This window comes from Aythya marila, assembly GCF_965140915.1.
Source record: "Aythya marila genome assembly, chromosome: 12".
In the NCBI taxonomy this organism is placed as follows: Eukaryota; Metazoa; Chordata; class Aves; order Anseriformes; family Anatidae; genus Aythya; species Aythya marila.
In genome coordinates this window covers 11,269,822-11,284,097 of record NC_139053.1, presented here as the reverse complement: position 1 = coordinate 11,284,097, position 14,276 = coordinate 11,269,822, and the positions used below count along the sequence as shown (strand labels likewise).

Here is a 14,276-nt window from a genome sequence, read left to right as displayed (position 1 = left end):
TTCACATATAATTAGATTTAAAAAAAAATATCTGCCATTTGCTGCTTTGGAGCCTGCTTTCTTCATGAGAATACTAAAAACATTTCCATGTCGTTGTTTGTGTCTCGGCCCAATATAATTTGGACCACAAAGGAATGTAAAACGAAGAAGTAGTGCACAAGATTGAAAGGATGTCTGAAATCAGAGATGCAGCCAGCTGGCAGCACAGACAGCTATGCCACACGTCTTTGTCACTGAGTACCTCCTAAAAACATTGGGTTCTTGGTCCCACCGCTCTGCAAGTCAGATTCTTTTTTCAGTCTCTGGCCTAATTTGCTCTTTTCCCAGTTGGACTTGTGCTGCTGTGGAGTAATGTTTAAACAACAGAAGTTTCTGTCCCATCGCACCTCTTGCCCCTCTGCTTTCTTGCAGGAAGCAGAACGCACAGAGCACTCCCAGCTCCCCTTCTGTTGTCTGTGTTTTTCCTCCTGTTTCATTCCTCTGAGGAAGGGTGTAGGGTGGGTGTTTTCCTTTTTTCCTTTTTTCCTTTTTTCCTTTTTTCCTTTTTTCCTTTTTTCCTTTTTTCCTTTTTTCCTTTTTTCCTTTTTTCCTTTTTTCCTTTTTTCCTTTTTTCCTTTTTTCCTTTTTTCCTTTTTTCCTTTTTTCCTTTTTTCCTTTTTTCCTTTTTTCCTTTTTTCCTTTTTTCCTTTTTCCTTTTTTCCTTTTTTCCTTTTTTCTTTTTTTCCTTTTTTCCTTTTTTCCTTTTTTCCTTTTTTCCTTTTTTCCTTTTTTCCTTTTTTCCTTTTTTCCTTTTTTCCTTTTTTCCTTTTTCCTTTTTTTCCTTTTTTTCCTTTTTTCCTTTTTTCCTTTTTTCCTTTTTTCCTTTTTTTCCTTTTTTCCTTTTTTCCTTTTTTCCTTTTTTTCCTTTTTTCCTTTTTTCCTTTTTTCCTTTTTTCCTTTTTTCCTTTTTTCCTTTTTTCCTTTTTTCCTTTTTTCCTTTTTTTTCCTTTTTTCCTTTTTTCCTTTTTTCCTTTTTTCCTTTTTTCCTTTTTTCCTTTTTTCCTTTTTTCCTTTTTTCCTTTTTTCCTTTTTTCCTTTTTTCCTTTTTTCCTTTTTTTTCCTTTTTTTCCTTTTTTTCCTTTTTTTCCTTTTTTCCTTTTTTTTTCTTTTTTTTTTTTTTTATTTTATATTAAGTTTTCAGAAGTCCTGATCATTTTTGTTTCAATATCAGGGGGAGATAGAGATTAGAATTATGGAATTGGAGAGTAAAATCTTGTGAGGGAAGGACTGAGCCATCACACAGCCACCGTGTGTCACCAGGGCCCCGGGGAAGTACGGGGGTGCTGGGTCATGCCAGCATCTGCAGCGACAGACGGGAAGCAGATCTTTCACGTCACTCCTGCACTATTTTTCCTTTGCCCAACTGGGGCAGAAGAAGGCAGAAATGATTTCATTTTGGACACGGACCATGAAGTTACACACCCTGTTAGGTTAGAGGAGTGAAGCTGTGGGGTCCTGAGGAATAAAGGCTGCAGAACACAGCCCAACAGTCCTTGCTTCGTGCTGTGCCAGGGGGATTACAGCAGGGAAGAGGGTCCTGCAGTGAGTGAGCGCCAGAGCAGAAAATGAGTATCTTGTTCATTCTTCAAATATAACACAGGGCAGAGTGGTCTGGTGCTATTTCAAGGTGCTTCCACCATCTGGTGAGTTGGAAAATTGTACAAAAATGGAAAAGTTATTTTAAAAAAAACCTGTCTTGTGTAGAGTGAATGGAAAAAATATAACTTTAGTTCAGGAGGAGACCATGAAATCCAAGTATTCAGCCTGGTCTGGATTGAAGCATAATGATTTTGTGGCCGTGGCAACTGTTCTGTGTAGTCTACTATTTTGAGAAATTGAATTAAGGTTAGGATTACTAAAACATTCCTTGTATCTGCTTTTTTACTGTGATAGTAGCGGATGTAATTTCTTTGTCTGTGGCCTTAAACTATTAAATGTAGCAGTAAAGCTGAATCCAAATGTTTCTTTTTCCTGTTTTCCAAAGGATTCACCCCCCTGAGTACTTCAAGAAAAAATATGCTGTGGATGAAGTCCACTACGTGACTGAGGTGAGTTGTCTTTGTGTATGAATATTTTTCTGTGAATACAAAATGGACATGTGGCAGTGATTTTACTCCTTATAAAGCTTTTTTTTTTTTTTAATTAAATTAAAATAAAAAAAAAAAGGCTGCTACTTTGAGCTGAACACACTAAAGTCTTAATCCAAAGACCATCTCATAAATAAGTCTGGGGCATCATGAGACCTGTCAGTCTGTATCTTTATCCAACAGAAACATGTTGCTAAATACATTTCTTTTTTTCAATGCCTTGGAGATTTGAGGAGATTGCTGTCAGGGAGATTGCATGTTTTAACTCTGACTGAGAGCCTGCACTTATTTTATGCATACAAAGAGCTTTGAGGAATAGCTGCCTGCCTACCTTATTCTTAGTCCGTGTTGAATCACTCTAATATTTGACTAAGCAACCATTTTCATATTTTTAAATGCAAGTGTGACTTCCTTAGTCAGGTTTCTCATTTTGTTTTTGAGCAGATGTTTATATACTTATGCACCTGGCCAGTCATCTTTTTTTTTTTTTTTGAGGAAGGCTCAGCAGGATGAGGGCAATATTCCTGCCAAGCTCTGTGGTTGATTTTCATGGAGAGCAGCTTGAAAAGGAAGATTCTGATATTTCTGTCCCTGCAGAACACTAACTATGACTCACAAGACCCAAAACTTTTCTGTAATCAGCTGTGAGGATGTTTCATTTCATTTTCATAATGAGTCTAATTATGAAATGAAGTTTGATCCTGTATTTCAGTAGCTGGGGTGGAGGAAGCTGTGCAGAGGTTGCTTTTTGACGTGAGTTGGAATCACACAGAGTGCAGACACTCCTCTGTTAGGCAGTGAAAATTGCAAGTGGAAAATGCATGTTTTGTTTAAAAAATAAAAATCAAGTTTATTTTGGGTCACTTTAGTTGCTTTGGCTGGCTTTCCACCAATAAATGACTTTATTACAGTTCTGTTCTTACTGTTTAGAAACCTCACTGATGAGGAAAAGAGCTCATAAGGTGGAGCAGTACACTTTTCCAACATAAAGGCCATGTTCCACCTGGACTACTTGGATTGAATTTAGTGGCAGCTGAAGCCTGCAATTAAACTATTTAGCTTTCAAAGGTTCTGTCTATAACTTTTGCCTGATTTGCCAAGGAAGTGGTTTTCTACCATCAGGATACTAGGGGCATTTTGCACAGGATGGTTTTATGTCAACAAATGACCCATCTCAGTAGGCATGTAATCCTCATTTTTCATTAAAAAATGAAATTTGGAAATGGTATTTTTATACCTCACTGCCATATGCTTTATTTTATTAATATTATTACTATGCTATTAAGTTATTTTAAAGTTTGTAGAACTGTGCCACATGGAATTATGTTGTCTGTTCATTGCCTCAAGAAATGTTTAGTTCGGTGCCCATGATTCTGCAGCAGCTCTCAAAGCCCAGTTGCTGTTCGTGTATTGAAAGGGCACCATCAACTTAAGCACTGCATCTCCCTAAATATTTTATGATCTGCTGATTCTTGTTGCAGGTGTCATGTAAGAGTAAAATATCTGAAAGGTATGAGAAGAATGATTTTGTCTTTCCAAGTTGTTTAGTCTATATACAGTAAATTTTGATGAAATAGGTATCATTGTAATTATGAGGAAGAAAAAGAAGTAATAAAAATTTAAAACTTCTTTTTAGATATCCAATGTCTTGGCTTCGAAGAAACCTTCTGTGCTTCTTACTTTGGTGAGTGATACTATTCTGAAGAGTAACTACCAGTTTCCTTCAAAAAGGAGATCAGTTCATTAAATCCTTCTATACACTGTCATTCCCTCCCTATCCTTGCCAAATTTGAGGCCATCTGTCTGTATTAATGTATTCTTCTGGCTCCTCTATGACCTCAGGATTTCTAACCTCTGGGTTTCTAGTCTGTGTTCTCAAAAGCTTTACCTGTGCTCTGAAAAAACATGACAAGCCTATCTAATGTTGACTGTGCTGTTCTCCAACCTCTCTAATGCTGCTCAAGCTATGTCATGAGCATATCTGGACTTTTCTTTGGGTACCCCATAAGGATTCAGGGAATTCTTATTGTGCATATACTGGGTTGGTAATAATCACAGAATCACAGAATTTTCTAGGTTGGAAGAGACCTCAAGATCATCGAGTCCAACCTCTGACCTAATGCTAACAGTCCCCACTAAACCATTTCCCTAAGCTCTACATCTAAACGTCTTTTGAAGACTTCCAGGGATGGTGACTCCACCACTTCCCTGGGCAGCCTGTTCCAGTGCCTCACAACCCTTTCAGTGAAGAAGTTCTTCCTAACATCTAACCTAAAACTCCCCTGGCTCAACTTAAGCCCATTCCCCCTCGTCCTGTCACCAGGCACGTGGGAGAACAGGCCAACCCCCACCTCGCTACAGCCTCCCTTGAGGTACCCATAGAGAGCGATAAGGTCGCCCCTGAGCCTCCTCTTCTCCAGGCTGAACAAGCCCAGCTCCCTCAGCCGCTCCTCGTAGGACTTGTTCTCCAGGCCCCTCACCAGCTTCGTTGCCCTTCTCTGTACCCGCTCAAGCACCTCGATGTCCTTCTTGTAGCGAGGGGCCCAAAACTGAACACAGTACTCGAGGTGCGGCCTCACCAGAGCTGCTGCTGCTGCTGCTGCTGCTGCTGCTAATAATAATAATAATAATAATAATAATAATAATAATAAAATAACTTAATAATAATAATAATAACAACTTATGCAAGAAGGGCATGATGGAATGCCTGCAAAATACTCAGAAATGGGCTTGCTCTGGAAGTGGGATGAATGAGTGGATGTAAAGCCTGCAAACTGCTTCTTCCCCATCACCTTGTCCCCAGCTTTTTTCCTCTGATGTGTTTGGTAAACCTCTCTCGCTGTTATGAGTATCTGATTTGTTGTCTTCAGTCTATATAAGAAATGATTTGCTGACTCCGAGCTTTCCCTTACAGCAAATGCAGTGGCAGCTCCTGGATTTCTTGTTTTCCCATGATAGTTGCCAGACAAGTCTTACAAAAAATCCCTCCTTAGGCAGACGTACAGTATAAGATCTGAGCTTTTTATCCATTAAGAAGATGTCCTAAATACAGTCTTCAGTCTTTTTTCCACACTATGTGTTAAAAAGATGAACCTATAGTTTTATTTCATGTTCTTTCAGAGAAATGAGAGTGAAAGGGAGTATTTGTCCATCTTGCATTCCTTATTGTGCATTTCTGCGCATCAAGTTGTTGATCAGTTGTCTCTCTGAGAGTGTCCCATTGTAGCTGGGAATTTACACAGATTTCTTGTTGAGAGGATGGAGCTGTGATGCTTTCACATTCCTCCCACTGCCACGATGGAATTCATAGAGAACGGCAGAGCTCTTCTCTTAGCGTTGGCTGAAGGGAGACGTGGTCCTCTCCTGTGGTCTCATTCTAAATACAGAGCTGTACTGCTGCTCCACAGGGTTTCCCATATGCATGTCAGAAGTGTTCGTCTGCTGTGAAGCAGCCAAAATCCTCATGCTTATGCTACTTGCTTGAATGGAAAGCTGTAGGGAAGCGGCATGCAGATTTAAATAGTAAGCATTGCCAAGGCAGTGTGGAATAATTTATTTTTAAATGAAATTACTTTAGAAGAAACCTTGCCTGTTTGTTATTCGCTTGCACTTTATTATCGTATAGGTCTCTTAGCGCCTTTCAGGGCTTAAGGGAATTGGAAATCCAAGTCTGCCATTTTCCTAAGCAGCATATCCTAACCTGAGTTCCATGCTGGTCTCCTTTGAAGCAAATGGTATCTTAAATTGGTTTACGTTTGAACAAACTGTCTGGTGTTTTTTTTTGGTTGTTTTTTCTTTTCCTTTTTGTAATAGCAATTCAAGGAAATGTACAAGTTTTCCTAAAAACTTAGTGCAGTTATGTTCTCTCCATGATTTAAATTTTAAATACTTGTATTTGGCTCAGAATCATGGTCCTTTTAATCTTTTTTCCCTCCCAAGCGCGGTGTTAATACTGATAGCGGAAGTATCTCCAAAGAAGCTTCATTTGAGGGAATCAGCCAGTAAGTGACACAGCTTTTTATGTATTAATTGTTTTATGGTTATATTTAATTCATTTTTATTTCACATTTAAATGATTCTTTTCCTGATGACATAATGTTGAATGGCAAATCAAATGTATTGATACTTCTTTGGAATAAAACTTTTGATGTGTTTCTAATGATTTGAAAAGTGTGTGGGGGGAGATTTGGAAATCTTTTACATCAAAGATCATCTGATGTTTTTTGTGTTTGCTTTAAGCAGCTAAAACCAAACAGACCCACCCCTAATTTCTGTTTCCATTTTTAGGGATAGAATATTTGATTTTCAGATTTCAGAAACATGGATTTTTAAGAGTAGCTTCTTTCTGTTTTTGACTTCCTTGTACAGTGTTAAGTCAGGTATTAGGAATTCTGGTATGCAAATTTTTTCTGAAAAGATACAGAATTACATGTCCAAAATAAAAGATCACCTTTCTGCTTAGAAATGACCTTTTACTGTCCCCTTATATTGTATTTTTATGGAGTTTGGCTACTAGTAGACTGAAAATGTCATCCTACATGAAGTATTTTGAAAAGGCAGTTAATAAAAATACATCAGAGACTGCTTTTGGAAGTGCGGATGATGACCTCAATTTTGAATTAAATGCAAATATTTTTTTTGATATCCTAAAATGAGATCATTTTTCATTTTATCTCAAACGTATGGCAGAAAAGAAACAAAACTTCCCATTAAAAAGCCTGTTAAAATAAACACTTGTGCTGAGATGTTGAGTAGGTGGCCTCTTTTGTGATCCTTGACTCCTGGTCACCCTGCTGTATTTTTCCTCCATCTACCTCTGTCCGCAACATATTAACTCTGAAGTGATAATTGCAGTGCACAGAATTTACTACGATTCTGGGCAATCATTTGTATAGTCAGATAGCACGTGTTCTCCTGGGACAGTCTTTTTTCCATGTTATGTGAACTGAAGTCTGGAATCTGATCCCATAATTACTTTGTTCTCTCTTCCACAACCTACATGGAAACTTAATGAATGTCAGGATTATTGGGGACCCTGCTGGCAGACATTTAGACATCTTTTGCTGGCCAATGAATAAAATATAACTATTTCAGAACATAATCAAACCATTTTGAATGAATATTTGTGTCCTTTCTGTTGCTTTTACCAAGGAGATATTTAGTTACCTTATGCTGTGCAGGTACAGATGGACTCCAAAATCTGTGCAGAGAGATGCCTTCAGTTTTATCTGAGACACCTCCACATGAAATATAAGCAGTTACTAACTCCAGCAGTAATTCTTTTTGGGAAACATGTACAAAGGTCCATTTGAAGTATCAAAATTCCTTTTTCCTCCTGAATTTCACTGAGACACTGGAGTGTAATTATTAACATGTTCTATTACTAGTCAACATTAATGTAGGAAGCCACTTGACACTTGACTTGAGATTTTGATAGTGTGTACTCTGAAGCACTTCAATGGATTAATGGTATTTTCTCTCTGGCTTCCCAGTTTGTGGTAAACATGCTCTTTGTTTGCTCCAATTAGAGTACTTCAGTCTTTAGGGGAGCTTTCTGGCAGTTTAGCAGATAACTCTTTTGAGATGTGCTCCCCCTCTCCACCCCTAGGCACTGAACTGTTCATTTTGCTGCCTTTGACAGATCTGGTTAGTGTCTTCCTCTCTACTCCCATACTTGCAGGATGGGAGAGTGCTCATTGATTTTGTTGTTGAATATTCTGGAGATCCACTCCATCTCACCTCTTCTGACAGATACAGTGCCCTCAAACCACTTCTCACTCAAGTCTTTCCTTGATCTCCCTAACTCCTACTCCTGTCGTCTCGGGGGGCTGTCAGTTCTGTCATTACAGTGCGCTCAGCTTCTGTGCCCGCGGTGCACAGCAGGGAGATTGAACGCTGCAAACCGAGGGTGTGCACGAGGGGTGAACTTCCTTTTAAAGTCTGCGCTCAGATTTTTGTAACCATATGTAAACCAACCAGTTCTGCATTTCTTTTTGACACAGACCTAAACCAAATTCAGCATTGCTGCTTTTGGGTTTCTCCTCCCTCTCGTATATCACGTTCCTTTACTGAAACTTGTGTATTTCTAAGGTATTGATCTCTTCTAAGAGTACTAAAACTGTTGAGCTTGTACCAAACAATGCGTTCTTTCACACCATGCTCCCCCATGCCTACCAGTGATTGCACATTTTCCCGTCCCACTGTCCTTTGCTTGGCGAGGCTCTGGTTTAGCTGTAGGGTTGTACTTTATTCCTGTGTTCTTGTTTGTTTCTGTTTTCTGGCTACCTGCTCAAGATGTATTTGCTTTCTAGGGCTCTTTTGTGTTTCTCCTAGTCCCACTTGTCTTATATTCTCCTAGACTGACTATGCTCCAGTGGTGTGTAGTGTTTTGTGTTTGTTTTTTTTTTTTTTTTCCTATGGATAATTGTGGAAGTAATGTATCACTTCCTAAAAAGCAGAATCTTGCTCTCCTTGCAGGCTGTTCATCTGCTCCTGTCAGAAGCTATTTCTTTCTTGCCCTAATGATGTCGCTTCCCTGCCTTATTTTTTCAACCTTTTGAACTTCTTCTGGAACATAATTATCTAAATTACTAGATTATTTTTTGCAGTGTACTAAATAGTCACTTGGAGCAAAGTGACTACTGTGGTCACGGGTTATTTCTACGCTCACCCTGATGATCACCCCTAAGTTATTTTTGTTCTGCTAGCAATTATCAAACTTGATTCTATGCAGATAACAGAGCCCATAATAGTGAATCATATCAGAACTGCTATTATTTTATGTTATAGCTGTCTTCTGTAGCAAAGTATGCTTTATATTTAAGAGCTTTTATTTATTTATTTATTTAAAGGGGAGTAGGGCTGGTATGTTGCTGCAGTCTGTAGAAATGAAGACTTGCTATACTTGGAAAATTATCCTGCTCAGTAGTAGATAGTCCTGTGGTTCAGCGGAGGCAGAAGTGTGGGACAGTGACCTAATACCTGGACCATTTGCTAATGTTCTTGCTGCTAACTCCCCTGAAGACGGCTCCATTTGCAACTGCTATGAATCCTACCAAAATTACTTGCCCTCACTTACTCCAGGTAGTGTAAATGTAGAAGGCAGATTTCCAAAGCAGTTCTAATGTATTATTTTCCAGAAATATGAACTTTTGTCTGCCAGTAAAGGCTAGCTCCTTTTTTATTTTCTTTTTCTAATTCATGGAACCATTTTTTCAGTCTGGAAAAATATACAGGAATTTTTAAAATCTAATCATGTGGCTGTTACGTAACACTTGTAAAAATGTTCTGAGATTTGTCTTACCACATAGAAAATAGATTTGGAACTTGTATGCCTAAACAGTAATATGCCACAAACTCCAAAATACTGTTGACAAAGCTTTACTCACCATGTTAGGTGCTTTTCTTTATCCTCAGAATCTATTAATGTAAATGATAGACAGTTCAAACAATTATACTTAATGTTTAATGTTTTTCGATTAATTTATTTGTCTCAAAACTGCACCTGTTGGGTATGATGAAGACTAGCTAACTGCTTGGCCAAGGCTAATTCACTATTGCTGGTAGCAGGGTCAATCATTAGAGGAAAGATTCTCCATATTGAAGACAAGTAGGAATTTCCAACATGTTATAGTAACACATTAGAATAAAGTGTTTTTATTTTTTTTTTGTCACCATATATACTTTCTAAACTGACAAAAAAAGACTCATACAGTCTCTTTTGTACAGGAGGCATTGATTTCTAATCTTTTTTTTAAAAACTAATGAAATTGTCTTGCATGTTAAAGGACAAGTGAGTATGAAATCAATTTAAACATGCCATTCAATGTAATATTTATTAGTTCTGTGTTGATTAAATGGGAGTATTGACACATTACAGATTACAACAGTAGCAAATGTCATTTTTTCTTCCTCAAGACCACATCTTTCATCATCAAATATTGTCAATTTGCAAATTGCAGTAAAATGTAGAATTGGATTGCTCTACATGATCCTCTTAGCACTAGGGCAGACCGTGGTTTTTAAAAGTAAATTGATTATTGTCTAGCAGGATCTAAACTTCTGGGTAGGATAAGGTAGGATTATTTTATACAGAACTTTGTGCACAAATGACATGAATTAATCACTATTTGTGCACTCCTGTTAATGATGACATGCTCTTCCCCTTGAGCATATCATTTAACAAGTAACTTCTGGAATGTGGCTTCTTTAGCTGCCTTGTTCCTAATGAAAACAAAGCATAATTTGAGTAATAAGCTTTAGATGTTTAGCAATCATAATCAGGTGATCCTGTGACCACTTAAAGAGTACACTTGGTTACCACAAACTAAACAGAATTGAGATGGTTCAGTCCTTAATCGCTGGCTTCTTTGAAAAAGCTACATACAATACATTAGATTCTCTTCTAAATCTGAATTGATGCTTTGTCCTGCAGATCTAAGATCTTGTTTTATATGTACAATATATCAGTCTCTCTTTCACGAGGGAGAGCTGCAGTTCTTTTCGTGACCTCCTGCATCCTCTCCACCTCCTCCCCCCCGCACCCTTTTGTTTTAATCCTGTTGCCTTTCTTTTTGTTCAATTAGTTTTCCAAATTGCCACCAACTAGTTTTTAAGGAGCTGCTGCATGGTAGGTGGTCCCAGCAAGCAAGTAAAACTTGCATTTCTGGCAGCATAAAGATAACTTCATGCTGCCAGAAAGATGACGAACCAGTGACTTTGCTATCTAAGGATGCAGAAAGACCCTGGTACAATTAGAATTGACTTCTAAATATTTTTTAATTGGATTTGTGCTTTAGTTGATCCCTTTTTGAGGTATTATGAGTAGCCAATAACCTGAAGTAGATTTATTTTTTCCTTCAAAATCGTGAGAAAATGAATTGTTGCCTTATAACATTCGTCTGAAGATCTGTTGGGAGCTTTGGAGCATTTTAATTCTCTTAAATGCCCTAATTGAAGAGCCAGCAGTCCAGAGTCAGACAAAAGTATCTTTGATGCAGAACGTTCCTTAAGCATTTAAATTGTTAGCATAAAAACCCCTCAAACAATGCTTGAAAATTCGTTTGTGTTCTACTTAATTACTTAACTTCTTACTCCATTGGCCACTGTAATGTTATTGTTTAGAGAGTCTTAAAATAGTTCCAAGAAAGCATGAATAGGTAATGCAGAAAATAAACAGAAAAAAAAAAAAAAGTTTTGGAGGTGGAAGCTTTCACTTTGCCTCTTCTGCAGATGACAAAAGAAGAGGAGAGGTTATCTGCCTTTTCACAGTCTTCGTCTGAGCAAACATGTTTATCACATGCCATGTTTTGCACAAGCAAAAATTGGAATGTGTAAAACAAAGGGTGAAATTAGCAATTTACTGTACTTAAATTCACTGAAGGGCATTTGGGGAGTGAAGTTAAAATCACAGAAGAGTTTTGATTGGAAAGGACCTCTGGAGGTTGATCTGGTTGCACTCGTAGCAGTGAATTGGTAACTTAAAATTTTACCTTTGTCAAAAGAAATTCTCCAAATACTTCCTGAACATGCTGTTACTCTGGTTTCTGCATGTTCTTAGAAGCATGTATCTGGTTTAGTCTTACGTATTTCAACATGAAATACTTGCGCAGTGAAGATGAGCGTGTGCTTTCTTTTCAGTGTGAGTTACTCTGATCAGTACTAAATTCAGATCTAATGTTAGCCTTTGCAAGTTTTCATATCCTCAGAGAAGACACATTTAAAAAAAATCAACAGACTAGTAACTATGCTATCTCTGCCTTTGTTTGCGTAGTTGTTTTTTATGTTTTTTTTTTTTTTTTTTTTTTTTTCTGTTTCTAGATTCAATGTGAACAACAAAATCCTTCATCCTGAGATTGCAGAATGGTGAGTAGTGTAAAATCTTTCCGTTTGAGTAGTTGAGCATGCTTATATTGTGAACCATTGCTTCAGAGACGTTCCTTAAGCAGAAGCTCTTAGTTTACTATATGTTTTAAGTTTAGTCAGGTTTCACATCGTGGGCTGGAAATGAGGTACAAAAGTAAAAATATGCTTAGGTAACAGCATTGAGAAGTGAAAAATTTATGTAACATTTCTTAAGCCTCGAGTCTGGATATAAATTTTCATAGAATGTGTTTGGAACTAAGTCACATTTGTGTGGATGTGAATTTGTATGAATAAGAATGGAACTGAGGATAATTCATATTCTAGCAATGAAAATCAAAGGCAGATGAAAACTATGTCCGAACAGGTAATATTTAATAAGGTGTTATTACTTCTCTAGGATCTATTTTAACAGCATTAATTTTGTTGAATTATTACTCATGTAGCTATACTTGGTAATTTTAGGGGAATTCTACTACAGCTTATCTTGAATAGAAAAATCAGTGTGTGTGACTAAGTGTATTAGTAACTTACAGTGCACTGCATTTTACCAGCTTTCCTCTTTTGGTCAGTGTTGTTGACTTTGTCCTCAGAATTGCTTCATAAGTAGGGCTTTTTAGTTTTCCATTTAGGAAATTAACTGAAGACATAACACAGAGGATTTTTGTAAATGAATTAGATTTTTATATAAGTGTTTTGAGTGTATTTATCTGGAAATGAGGAAGCAAATCCTTGGTTAAGAGAGATAAGCTGAGAATCTTGAAATACAAACAGGAAAGTGTGCACTCTGGCTACCACTGCTCCTCCTTCTTGCATAATACCATAACCAGGTTCTCCAAGTGACCTGGCAAGCTGTGGAGCAGTGGAGCTACATCTTTTTGTGCCCTGTTTCTTGTCTGCATTCGTGTGTACTCTTGTTAACAGAGAAGGATGAGGGACAGGAAAGGGAACATGGAGAGGCCTGGTCAGATTTCCAAGCTTTGATCTGTAGGTACGAGCGCACTGCAAGGAGACAGAGAATTCATGCTGCAAAGGGTTTTGGATTATGGCTACAAGCTTGTTCCCAAGTCAGCTTTCCTGGAACCATTCACCGTACCAAAGTGTCACCTGATGGTGATGTCTCTGTGGATTGGTATAGGAGAGAGGGTTAAATCTTCAGGAACCTCAGGGATGGACACAGGTGAGGTCTGTGCCTTAAGGTGACCGTAAGGACATAGCAGTAAGGCAATACAAAGGCAAAACTTGGAGATGTTTGTCTTGGTATGGAGAGAGTTTCTTCTGCAAATGGTGAATGCTAGTGCAGAACTCTGATTGTTGCCCTCGCTGTGATCTTATGTGGGGAGAAATACTTGAACACTCAGTATGTACACTCTCTGTACTTGGCTTTGAAGAAAATGGAGTTTTAAGTGAAACCAGAGTTCTTATTTGCATTCAAGAGTGTTTTGAAAAGATTTTATCAATTTTGGGGGCTTTTGTTTTAAGTTAAAGTTATGTTAAAGACCATTGTTAGGTTTTAAATATCTGGTGAAATCAGTATGTGAATGACAGGCTCCATATATTAAAATTTCCTAAATTAGAAATGTCCTTGGAATCTCAAGTTACTGCCCAAGAAGCTTTCTTTGGAAAACAGTAACATTTTTAGAATTAAGAACATTTTTATTTTGGAAAGGTGAATTTTTGGTGGCTATTTGATATATGCTAGGGCAGGGTATCGCTTCATTTGAATCATATGCTTGCATTGATGCACACATTTCAAATTCAGCAGCTCTGGACTGTTCTGTTTTATGTGGTACTTGTCAGAAAAACGCCGTTATGTCAAAACTGCCAACGAAGTAAAAGGGCTGAGCTTTCCAAACCAGCCAGGAAGAACTGTGAGCTGCAAAAGACATCTCTAGTATTCTCTTGTCTTCTAATAAAATGTAGAAAAAATGGTTCAATACTGACAAGGGGCAAAGTGTTTGTGGTTAAGGATCTGTTGCCTCCCTTTTTTTTATTCCATTCTTTTTCAAGATCTCATATTTTTTTCTGACTTACTATGCAACTTCAGAATAAACCAGGAAAGAATTTCACTTTAGACTGAGTATTTTAAGTTCAGCAAAAGGGTGTTTTTTACTTTTTTTTAAAGTATGAATTTAGACATTTAAACACTTTTTTAGGGTTGTCTTTTAAATCTGATGCTGAATGTATACAGAATTATTTATTCCATTGTTTTGAAAAGAAAACAATATATTGATTCTACTGTTTTGAAAAGAAAACAGCATCTGAGAAGACAAATTCCAAATTAGTCCA

At 37.5% G+C, this 14,276-nt stretch overlaps 1 protein-coding gene across 2 annotated transcripts in view; it reads left to right on the top strand.

Annotated features, from left to right (window-relative positions):
* The window catches only part of PEPD (peptidase D), a 137,704-nt gene that overhangs the window by 23,395 nt on the left and 100,033 nt on the right, over positions 1 to 14,276 (top strand). For both annotated transcript variants that reach the window (XM_082769798.1, XM_082769797.1), the window contains exons 4-7: positions 2,024 to 2,087; positions 3,763 to 3,810; positions 6,066 to 6,127; positions 11,946 to 11,990. In XM_082769798.1, coding sequence (XP_082625924.1) covers positions 2,024 to 2,087; positions 3,763 to 3,810; positions 6,066 to 6,127; positions 11,946 to 11,990 — 219 coding nt within the window. The remainder of the gene's footprint in view (positions 1 to 2,023; positions 2,088 to 3,762; positions 3,811 to 6,065; positions 6,128 to 11,945; positions 11,991 to 14,276) is intronic.